A 12,092-nucleotide genomic window follows, 5' to 3' on the forward strand; every position below is an offset into this window, starting at 1 on the left:
CTCTTTTTTCATTTCTGTAGCAGCATCAAGTCGCATCTAAAATCTAGTCGTATCTTTTAATGTTTTTAATAGCTAAAATGTGTGACGCCAATGTGTGTTTTATAACTGTAAAGTACTGGTAACATTCACTCCTGGGACAGTGTGGTCAGATGTTAAGGATTCCTAACCAGAGCCATGAGCAAAAATCATTTCAAGATATTTGTTTCCTACACTTCCATGTTTGTATGCAGCACTTTTGAAGGCAAAGAAATTTAAGGGTGGGAGGAACCAGATGTGAAATTCAAGCAGTGGCTTAAAGACACTACTATTTTTTACAAAAATTTGTTTCTCCCTCATTTGCTTTGATTGTTTGGGATTCTATTACAGTTTCCTTCCCTTCCTTTCCCTTCCCTTCACTTCCCTTCTGTTCCTTTCCCTTCCATATGTTTGCTAAAGTTATTCAGAAACATTAATAAGGCATAGTCCCAGTATACTAACACCCATCCCCAGGCTGTTTGCTACAATAAGGCTTACCTCTGCTACACAGCTACTGTACTATGGCCTCCACCTCCAACTTATTTATCAACTTGTCACAACTATTCTATTTCTAGGGCTGGCTTGGAAATTAATTCTTTACCCTGTGTGTGCAAGAGTCTATCTAGGTAAAAAAAATGAACCCAACAGGAAAATTATTAAACTAACTGTATGTAACGCATGTCCCAAAGGGAGCCAGACTAGACTAGACTCCTTTAAAAAAACAATCTTCAATCTTCTAATGAAGGTTCCTAAAGCGAGTATTGAGAGATAGCTTTGTTCATCTCCCTCTCTTCTGAAGCATCCTACTTCCATCAAGAAGGAAATGTTCTCTAAAGTTAAATACATCTCTTATGTCTGTTCTAGCAAATTCCTGCTTTTTCCTTGCAAAAGGGAAAAGTAAAACAGCTACTGATTTATGTAGGACCTACCCCAAAACACTCATGGTTCCCTCTACCGCCTGTGGTAGTAGCACAGCAGCTAATTCAGCAAGAGCTGAATAATATTTAATACACACACACAGAGCAATGCATATGTCCGCTAGGGAACAAGGTAAAAACTAAACTAAATGGAGACATCAGCTTGAAGGTGACTAAGTAGGGGAAGAGGAAGAGTGTCATTTGGTTAAGGCCTGGTCTCCTATTAGTAACTTGGAAAGAATAGCAGTAGCAGGTACTTGGCAGACTTGGATAGGGACATCCCAACAGCATGGTATCATGCAACAACTTTGTCTTTCACAGAGAAATTTATTGTGAGATGTCCTCCTGTATAATCTCGCCCAAGATGGAGGGCCAAGACCTCTTACACCCAAAACACGCTTGAGCTTCAAGGAGTGAGGCAACCACAAAGAACTGGCTGCAGAACATGGTTCAGGCTGCCAACTCCTGGAGCAAATCAGAGCAAGGATCCTGAGCCAGTTGATGATGCTGGCAGAAGAGCCCTATTATCAGTGTAAAATGAGTTCACATTCACTACATGACTCCTGGTCCTCACATGCACCCAAACACACTCTCCTGCCTCTCTCTGTAGGTTGGGTTAGCACCAGAGAGCCTGCAGAGAATGCTCTGACAGACATTCACAGATTTCAATAATGAGTCTTCAAATAATATTGAATTTTTTTCCTTAGGGAATCTCACCCGAAGAGAATCAGTCAGCACTGCACATAATCCCTTCTGAGAAAGGGCTGACACTACAGATCCCAACTATGAGCCAAAATCGGCCCTGCTATTCCACTGCAGCCAGAAATATGTGCTCAAGGTGTAAATGAAATTAATAAAGCAAATCGTCAAGCCATCTTGAAAGAACTATCCTACAATGTTGATAAACTTAGTACTGAACCTACATAGGGATTCTTTTGCCAGCAACCTTAGTATGTAATGCCAGAGTTACTCAGCTTTATAGTGCTCCAGTTTCAAGACAACAGATGTGTGTATATGAGACCAGTGTGGCTGGTGCTGTCAGGTGTCTAGCTGTGTGATTACAAATCAGCTCTACAAGCTTTTGTCAGAAGTAACTATTTCCCTGCTCTTTCATTTGTACTTCTGTTCTCATTTCAGAAGATTAGGAAACCTGTCCTCTCTTCAAATAAAATGTTGGAAATTGCTCCCTGTGCCCTTGAGGGCTCTGCCTGTTTTCCTGGACTTCGCATTGGGTTAAGGATTTATGGGACTGTTAGTGCAAAGCTGGCAGAGCGGCCAGAACCCTCCTCACCTGTTATGAGCCAACAGCATTGACTTGCATTTACTGTTCATAGCATCTGCAAATTATCCTGACTTCTAGGATATCCCTTCCCTGGCATCCCTTCTGAGTCTGCAGTGAGGCAATATCCCAGAGTCATCTGTCTATTAAGCTTCCTTATTCAGAGCTGAGGGGTTACTCACCCCAGCACGGCTGCAATACTTTGGGAAACATCCCATCACCAAAGGGTGTCCTTTGGGCCACTGTCATGGTCCATCAAGTTTGCAGACCTGCCAAGCCTCTTGCTTTGGATATGAGATCCTTGCAGCATGCTTCCCATCACACTGGAGCATCTTCACCTCCTGGGTGGGCAGGGTGGTGCTGTGGCTTCTCTCTTTCTGCGTGGGGGTAGCTGCATGGGGCTTGCAAGGGCTCTTGGCCAAAGCGACCTTGCATACTCCTCAGTGACAGCTACAGGTGCCTTGTCATGTGACAGATAGATTAGGGTGTCCTGTAGCCTCACATGCAAGAGGGACCTTCGTTGTTTGGAAAGGCAAATGAGGCTTTGCATGTGGGGGCCTCAGAAAGGCAAGAATACCACAGATGTGATTCTTTGCTGAGCCAGCTGTGAGGTGCAGGTGAGGGTGTTTTAATAAAGATGCCTTACAAAGACCCCATGGTCTCTTTGGGATTCTATTTAGTTCCTATAAGCAGATTTACTGGGGAGTGACTACGCAGCCAGTGCATGTGCTTCTGTTTGCAAGGTCTATTTGCATGGCTTTGCATAATGGTGCAGAGTTCCCCGCCAGAGCACAGCTCCTACCATCTCTGATGGACTCCTGCACTGATGTGTAGTTTCCAGTGATGATGATAAATTCAGTTCATAACCACATTAAGATACTAATATCCCCCTCCCTCACTCCTTTCTGAGAGAGGTTAAGGAGGGTATTTTAAAAGGTAGTGCTTGTCAATGGTTTTCAAGGGTGTTGGTTCAATTACTTGGTTTATTCTACTGCTTTGTCTGTGTGGACTGTTCTTTTTAAAGAAAAACAATTATATCGAAACTAGAAGCAAAATATCAACTGTAGAGGCAAGCTGGGTCATACCCAGTTCCACTACAAAGCACAAGACTATGTTCAGCACTCAGATCCCCATTGTTAGCAGACACAAGACTCTTGTCTCTGTTACCTCTATAGGCTCTTCTTTCTAGACTGTCTTTCCTTTGATGGCTTATTTTTGAAGTGTCCAGCACTTTATCTTCCAGTGTTTTCTATTGATTTTGCTCTCTCATTCTAGTCCTTTTTTCTTCTGTAGGTCTCTTCTTGATGTTGCATGCCTCACTAATCTGAATGAGTTTCATGAGTTACAGCATTCCTGGCCCTCAGAACAAAATGGACTATTTATGTGCACCGAATAATCTGTTGGATGAAGTGCAGTAGTCCCAGATTTCATAGAAACACAGAGGTCATGGCAGCTTACAACCTTCAGATTCAAGACTGGAGTCTTCCTTTCCCAAAATGTACCAATGGTCAAATCCAGGATTATCTCTGCATCAGCTGCATAAAAATAGGCAAGCAGGAAAATCAATGACCTTGTACATTTAATTTTGAAGTCTTAAATAGTAAAAATGAAAAATATAGAGGTCTGTCTCTCTGTCTGCCCCTGCGCTTTTCATTTCCCTGTCTGTGGATGAAAGAGTGATTTTCAGCCTAAAATATGAAAGGGAGAATAGGTTTGAGAATGATGCAAGGAACTCAGCCTTCTCACAAGTGTATATTTTGTCTACACTACTGCTTGGGTTCCAGATAGAATTTGGCTTCACCTCAGGCTGAAAGCATGGAATCGTTCTCACCTAACTATAAATCCTGGCAGTGTACATGTTTACACGTAGCCTATCCATCTAGATGCTTTTTACAGTTGGCAGAGAATAGTAAGCTTTTGTAGAGTGTTGCTTGTCTTACTGTAAGATAGAACATCATGTGTGGTACTTTGTAGATGTTTCGTACTTTATGATCCATTGCTTACAAAAAGTTTGGCTATCTAGCCCACATGCACTAATTTATGCTCCAGGCATCTAGAGTTGATTCCAACTCAGTCCGTGGTGCTTGGGAAGAACTAAGCTTTGGGTATCTGCTGGCAGACTGACTTGTATTTTCTCAGCCCCATCTGTGTAGACTAGTGTGAAGGAGAGCTTGGTGTCTGCTTGTCAGCTCAATAGCACAGTGAGAAGAGCATGGTTCTCCTCTGCTAGAGAGCTCCAAAGCCCTCACCAATGCCCATGCCTGAGCGGGTGCTTGCATGTTAACAAAGAGGGTGGTTGATGAATCTGAACTTGGGAAGGGGCTCTTAGTCACACTTACCGACAGTGTAGCTATACACAAAGATAAGGAGCAAACTGGAGTGCAGCTTGATGGATGAACAGGTCTGAGCCAAGGAAAGCCAGGGACAGCCCACACTCACACTGCCATGGCTACACTCCTAGCAGTGCCTGAGCTTTAAAGCTTGCTGGAGCAAGGTGGGTATGGGCTGTCTGCACAGGCTGCCCGCTAAGAGGTATTGTGTGAATTTCTGTGGCAGTATTGCCAAGTAACCAGGCACTATGTGAAAGTCTAAGGGAGCTCATCTCTGCCCACTAGAACTTGCCACCTCAGCTGAAAACAGACAAAGGAACAGAGGACTACCAAGAAATGAAGAGACAGTTAAAAAAAGGTGAATCTACTCATGGAATTATCCCCTTCTCTTTCTAGGCCGCTATCCACAGCAAAACAAAGGCACTTACATCCCAGTCCTAGTAGGTGATGAGCTGAAACCTGGGGATTGGGGAGCCAAGGTTACCCACAAGGAGAACAACTCCATTCGCCTGTCCATCATGTCTTCTGCCACCTGCATTGCTGGAAAGTTTCGCCTGTATGTTGCTGTCTGGACTCCCTTTGGCATCCTCCGAACACAGAGAAACTCAGAAACTGATACTTACATACTCTTCAATCCCTGGTGCCAGCGTAAGTAGCTTATGAGAGCTGAAGATTCACACTCTCTGCTCTCAGGCTCATTGGTTTTTGGGAAGCATGGGGTAGTCCAGGAAGGGGAGCTTGGTACTGAGGTGGTTGGAAGTGAGCCAGTTTGTTTCTGGAAACGATATAGTTATGTCTACCTAAATCTGTCAGAAAGCAAGTTTTATGGGCTTGAGAATAGCCCTCTGAGTGGGGCTCCATTCTGCAGGCCTATGCCTCTGCTCTAGCTGCACTCTGTGGTTTTATAAGCCCAAGTTTGTGTTTGCCAGTTAGGCAGTGTGGCGCTGCTCCATTTCTCATAGTAAACATACGCCAAAGCTTTGCTCTGACTTTAATAGGCCTCTATTTGAGCCTTCTGCCTGCCTGTGTGTGCCTTACTTAAACTGAAAAATCAATACAGGAATGTATTTTTTTCTAGGATTCAGTGTGGGGCAGGATGTGGCAGTGTCCCATACTGACAGATTTTCTGTTGAGTTACATCATCGATTGCCACACTTTAGGATCAAACAGCTGCAGCCTAAATGCCTGCAGGAACTCAATGGGAGCTGCTGCTCCTGCACAGGTTAGATACCTGTCAATCTAGTGCAGCATGATTTGTGGTGCCTTGCCTCTATGTGAGACTTTCCCTTTAGGGCTGACTAATTACCAGATATCCCATCCTCTACAAGGAATGGAACAGTTTGCAAATGTACCTTTTTTTATAATCTGTTGGGTTAAAAAAAAAAAATTGTTTTTAATCTCCCTGGATCCCAGGTAAAATCAGGCCTATGCTGACAGAAATGCATTCTACCCAATGAATTCAACATGTGGCTTTAAGAGGACAAGGACAACTGGTGAGGTTCAGTTCTCCAGCCTTCTGATGCAGGCTGTAGCACTATGTCTCAGTCTCCGATACTTGTAAGACTCCAAGTCTGGCATATACACTGCTATATATTTAGGTCACCAACTAACTTTAATATCCTCCTGCCATCCTTCCTTCATGGGAGCTGCAATGTTTTTCCCAGAATATTTGTATAAAATATTCCCATATCAAACAAGGGCCATTTTTCCATGTGACTAGTAGGTTTAGCATTATTAATAGAGTCCATTATTCTGCTATACTCCTGTCAGTACATAGAATGATTTGTGCTGAGTTCATTACTTGCTTCTGGTCCAAGGGAATATAAGCAATGATGAGCTTATGCATTATTTAAGAAGATATGTGTTAATGCTGAGTAAAGCAGAGTTGGTTAAGTGGGAACAGGAGGGAAGGGCAGGGTCCAGGGCTCTACAGCATTATGAGATACTTTGTAAAGCACCTTAGGAAAGTAAGCAAAGAGTTTGTTCTGGGAGAAGGGAATGATGTGAAATAGGAAGACAGGAGTCATGGCTGCAGGAAAATGAGTGCATGTGACCTACTGTTGAGCAGACAAAACTGCTTAAGGTTTGTAAATGCATCAGCCTGTCATAGCTCCAGGTAGGTAGGTGCAATCCTCTACTTCATGTTGTTGTATCCCTTGGTTTTAATCCTGGATATCTCAACAGCCAGTTTGTTAGCCAACACGGCGACTATGCAGAGGCATACTCTGAAGTAAGCCCCAGTGGTAGAACTTCTTGAACTGACTCAAGTTGCCTCATAACTAGCATACAACCAACCAGGGCTGCAAGCAACCATAATCTGGAGTAAAGATGTGGTGGTGGTGGCAGTTGTAGCGGGGTCGGCTGCTCCACCATGGTGTGACTGGGACTGAAAGAGCTGATTCAAGGCACTAGCCAGACAGTGGGAAGGGGAAAATCAGTCTCTTCTTCCCACCTCCTTCCCCCACCAATACTGTTTGCTGACTGATATACCGCTGCTCATGGCACACAAGTGCCTTGCTCTCATATGCACTCCCTCCTTCATACCTGTGTTAAATATGGCCAAAAGCCAACAAAGTTAAAAGTCACAGTTTGGGAGCAAACCCATAGAGTGCAAGGCGTGCTGCAGTTGCCTTCGGCAGCAGCCATCAGCAAGGCTGCCAGAAAGGCTCTGTGACAAGAAAGCAAAAGTGAGTCTATGGAAAGCAAAGATCCACTGTGTGGCCCCAAGGCCTAGGGGAGGCCATCCTGGGTCACCCACAGATGATCCTGGTTTTGTCTCCAGCTTATGTGTTCAGGTGTGTCTCAATGATTTCCAATTCTGTCCCTTGCTGACTGCCACAATTTTCATTTTCTGCACATCCCAGGACATAGTTCCACTTGGATTTACTTCTTACCCCTACTTTTACTCCTAGGTAGTTTGGACTAATTATTTCCTATATCTGCCTTTCCCTTTTGCGTTAGAAAACCAAGGTCAGCGTTTCTCCACACTTTATCCTCTGACTGGAAAAGGTTGTTAAGTGGAATGGCAAAAGAGTATAAAAATTCAGGCAGTTAAAGTGCACAGAAAGCAATAGTTTGAAAATTTCCTGGACTTGTTTGCTGGGTTAATAGCTAAGCAGAAAAGTCTGAGTGAAATGCCTCATTAAAAAAAGAGAAGACTGATTCCAGGTATGAATGGGGATTGTTATAGCAGTGAGCAGAGTACTGGCTCTGTCAGTGTCTTCTGCAGCTTTTTGACTCATCATTTTAGAGAAACATCGATGTGTCTGTATAAGCTTTTCTTTAAGACAGAGGCATTTGTGCCCTTTCTTATTACTCCTTTTCATACTGTAGTTCTGTTTTGACGTATTTTCCCAGGCACGTATGCATTTTTTTCTACTCTTTCACAAAAGTCTGCATAATTTACCAGTCAGGCTAAACTGACTAGTGTCTGTAGCTTGCTTCCAAAATCGTTGGATTTTTTTTTGACTGTTTAACCCGCTTAGCTACATATAAGGCTCACCACCAGGAAGACTTCACAGATCCAGCTGCAGGGCCTGATCCTGCAAAGAGATATGCATCTGTCCTTCCCATTCAGGTACAGCAGAATTCAGTATGCTCGTGGATTAAGATTTCAGAAACTCAGGTGAAATTTGCATTCATTAATAGGCCCGATAAAGCCTATAAGCATCCTTTCTTCAGCCACCTGATATAGTGGGGAAAAACAGATGTGCTTTTGGGCATGCAGAGCCCTCTTCAGTTCTGAAGGTACGAACTGCATGTGGTTGAGGATAAGGTCCTGAAATTTAACTGAATTTTTAGTAATGTCAGACGGCATGAAAGCAGAGGATGTCTCCTTTGATCTGGATACTGTCAGCTTTTTCCAAAGAGGTGCTGTGCCCCAGTAGCTTTCTGCTTGGGAACGCACTGCGCCTATCTGGAGAAGACCTTACATTGCCTTTTGTTGCTTTCTTGTGGGTTGAGATGCATGTTGTATCTGATAAGCTGCAGATTCCATGGGCTGAGAAGGCATGCATTTCATTCACCCAAGCCTTCTGCGAAGTGCATTGTATTTAAGCTATTAAATATATTGCTTTATAGACTCAGCTGCACATTTCTTTAGCTTATGTCCTTCAAATGTCCTAATATAATTCGACGATTATTAGCATAGGGTTAACTCTGGCATCCTCTTATGAGATATCGGGAATCCAATTTTGGCCCGATAGCATTTTCTGGCATTTGTATCAAAAGCTTAAATTTGATCTCTTATGTCATAGATTTCATGCGGGTAATAGTCACACAGAGCTTCATACCCTTGCTACATTTATGTGGATGAATGCTAACAGTTGCAGAGAAGCATACTGAGCTTGATCCTGAGTGGAGTGGACTTTGTAGTTATGTGTACTCAACTGCTGCAGCTCCACACTTGCCACAGTGCTGCACCCTCCCAGCAAGAGCGCTGGGAGCGCTCTTGCTCCAGCGAAGCCCAGGCATGAGAATCCTCAGCTCCCATGGGAACACAGTGGAGGGAGGCTGGGTGAGCCAAATGAGCCTGCTGCCTCCACCTTCCCATCCATTGCTGGTGCCACACTCAGCAGTCACTGCGTGCACGAGGAAACATTTCCAGCTCTGGCTAGTGGCTGTGCTGGGGAAGGGGGTTCCCCAGTTCCCCCCGTACTGGGAAGGACCCCTATGCCCTTCCTGTCCCCTGCTCACTTCCCCAGAGGGAAAGGACTTCTCTGCACTTCTTACCTCTTTTGCAAGGAGCCTGTGTGCAGTGGGTTTCCTTACCTGCAGTACTGTCTTCTCGTGAAATGTATTTTTACCTTACCCATCTTCAAACAGAGAAGCATAGAGGCTAATTTGCTTCTTTGTAGCATTGCTAGTGTCTTAGTAATCTCCCAGGATAAAACAAGTGAGTAAAAAACTTTAAATTGCTAGAGAAAAAGAACAAACAAAACCCAGCATATTTCCGTGGAATTCCTGTTTGTCAGATGCGAGTCTCCACTTGCACAAAATAATTAGGAGTTGTACTACGTACAACATGCTTAGCATCAAAGTAGTCACAAATGCCTTGTGTTTTCTTCTAAACAGTCTCAGGGGTAGTGAAAGCTGTCAAAAATCAAAGCAGCTGGCTTCTCTGCGAAACACAGAGGCCCTTTTTGTGTTATCAGAAAACACAAATATTTTAAAATAATTGACAGAGAACTTGATCAATTTGCATCTGATTTAGCAAAGATCATGCGGTCTTGAAGTAACATAGGCATCTCAATTGATATCAACCAAATCAATATTGATATTTTTAATCCCTGAAAGAGAACAACAGCTGTCAAGAAGGCATGTGCACACACTCCACTGAATGCATAACCATACAGGAGGTGTGAGTTCTCTTCCTTTGAATGTGCTCTCTGTACCTATTTGTACAGATGTGCTTTAATAAAATCCAAAACTCAGTGAATAAATATTTATAATTCCTCAATCATCAGATTGTGCATATTCAACCTTATCAAACAGAACCTGTAAAATCTGCAACATTTTTGGCAGAATATTATGCAGAATTTGTTCAGAGCCAAAACTTTAGACCTCAAAAAAGTCACTGTTGACTAAGTATGAGATTATGCCCTGCTGACATAAATCACTGCAGTTTTTCGATTCACTTTTGGGTTTTACCACTCTCTCTGTCACCTGGTAGCCTCTGATAAACCCATTATCCTTCACTTCAGGGCTGGATGCAGGTTGACAGGGTCAGAGGTAGTAATAGATTTATAAACCTCTTTATGACCCAGCCGTTAGAAGCAGACTGAATACCAACAGTCTGTAGAATGCAAGCGTGGGTCTCAAACCCACATGCCTTAGCAAAAAACAGATAAAACCTGCTGCTTCTCCATTTGCTCTGATGCTGATGTAGTCCTGTGCCCCTGCCTAAGCACTTTCCCGGTAGTCAGAGCTATACAAAACTTTCCAAGATGAAAACAAACAAACAAAAAGCTTTCCCAAAATACCAGGAAAATAAAAGTGTCAGTTGGTTTTCCCTGCCTGCCCTACTCCACCTCCTTGCAGGAACCAGGCTCTGCCGTGGTACCTGCCTGGCTGCTGGCCTATGGGGAAGGGAGAGAGAGAACCAGAAAGCGCTGAAGCAGCAGCCCATTAGCAGTTGGATTAAATGAAGTTGAATGTGGCTGTACCAGGAGCGCTGGGAGAAAAACTGGGGTGTCCGAGTCAGCAATTCCATCAGCAAAATCAGTCACACAGAGGGAAAAGAACTATTTAGGCTGCACAGCAACACTGGCAAAAGTACAAGGGAAAGTCTTGATCTTCAGTGCAATGAAGGCCTCTCACTTCCTCTGTATCATCTCCTTGTACTCCAGTGTAAAGGTTGTGTGTTGTATATTGATGCATAATCCCTACTGTATCTATACATACGTTGATATTAATATACCTTCAGAGAAAATAAAACTTCTGGCATAGTCAGGTGTATAGACTGGAAAAATCCTAACTTAGCTGAAATCAGCGTGAGTTTTGCCATTGATTTTTAAGAGGGTGCAGGTTTTATCTTTATTTCCATCCAAACTGCAGTTCTATGGGCGCGCAAAGAAGCTTTTTTTAAAGATGAGGTTTACAAGGAAGCACGGATCTGATCTGCATTTCAACAAAACAGAGCAAATCAATAGGCTTTTAAAAGTGAAATGACCCTATAGTGATTTGTAGTGGGGTGCTGAAGAAATCCACTATGGTAATCGTGAGCGGTAGTCTCCTGTACTTGCCCGTATCACTCTATCACGGATTATTGCTTCCCTTCGATTTGCTGTCTGGTGCCATATTACTGATTTCCCCAAATTAATTAATTCATAAATTATTACATGTTAATCTGTATCTCTTAGAATATTAGCACTGGCGCAGAGAAGAAATCCTCAACTGTTTTAGTGTCACAAAATCACAATCTGCTTTGTACTTACCTGTGAGCACCTTAACTGATACAAGACAAATCTAGGATACATCCTTTGCATATATTTTGATAATCTCTTCAATTTATTCCAGTTTTCACTTGGACAGTCTAATATCACCTTATATTGGCTGGTCAGTCAAGCTACATGGGGAGGGGCAGTACATTCAATAATTTACATATATAAAAAGCAATCAAATCCTTCTGCTAATACCCTATAAAAACTGTATTCCATTTTTTAATGCACTACAGCTTTTTCTTTAAATCTCTTGTCTTGGGTTGTTTTCCATTAACATTAATAGCCTTGAAATTGTTCTTTGATCTGTTTGTACGGATGCAGAATTGTGTCATGGTGCTCCAACTTTTAAATCAGTGATACACAATAATCATAAAATCCTTGATAAGATGTGACATTTTAATCTTGCTTTACAGATCCTGAGAAAACAGTCAGGACTTGTCAGCACTTTTACATCTTGCATGCCTTTAAGCCATGTATTGTATTTCTAACTGGGGTCATTATTTCTTTATATTTGTACTGTGTTGAATCAAAAAATACTTTGTTTCCTGCATGAGGGGCACTTTTCATTAGAGATAACTGTATTATATGCTGAGTTTTTTATCTGTCCTAT

General features: G+C 42.8%; 1 protein-coding gene across 19 annotated transcripts in view; it reads left to right on the forward strand.

Moving 5' to 3' along the window:
- The window catches only part of F13A1 (coagulation factor XIII A chain), a 309,393-nt gene that overhangs the window by 262,018 nt on the left and 35,283 nt on the right, over positions 1-12,092 (forward strand). For all 19 annotated transcript variants that reach the window (XM_064507070.1, XM_064507071.1, XM_064507078.1 and 16 more), the window contains one exon: positions 4,938-5,189. In XM_064507070.1, the coding sequence (XP_064363140.1) occupies positions 4,938-5,189 (252 nt within the window). The remainder of the gene's footprint in view (positions 1-4,937; positions 5,190-12,092) is intronic.

This window comes from Dromaius novaehollandiae, chromosome 2, assembly GCF_036370855.1.
Source record: "Dromaius novaehollandiae isolate bDroNov1 chromosome 2, bDroNov1.hap1, whole genome shotgun sequence".
NCBI lineage: Eukaryota > Metazoa > Chordata > Aves > Casuariiformes > Dromaiidae > Dromaius > Dromaius novaehollandiae.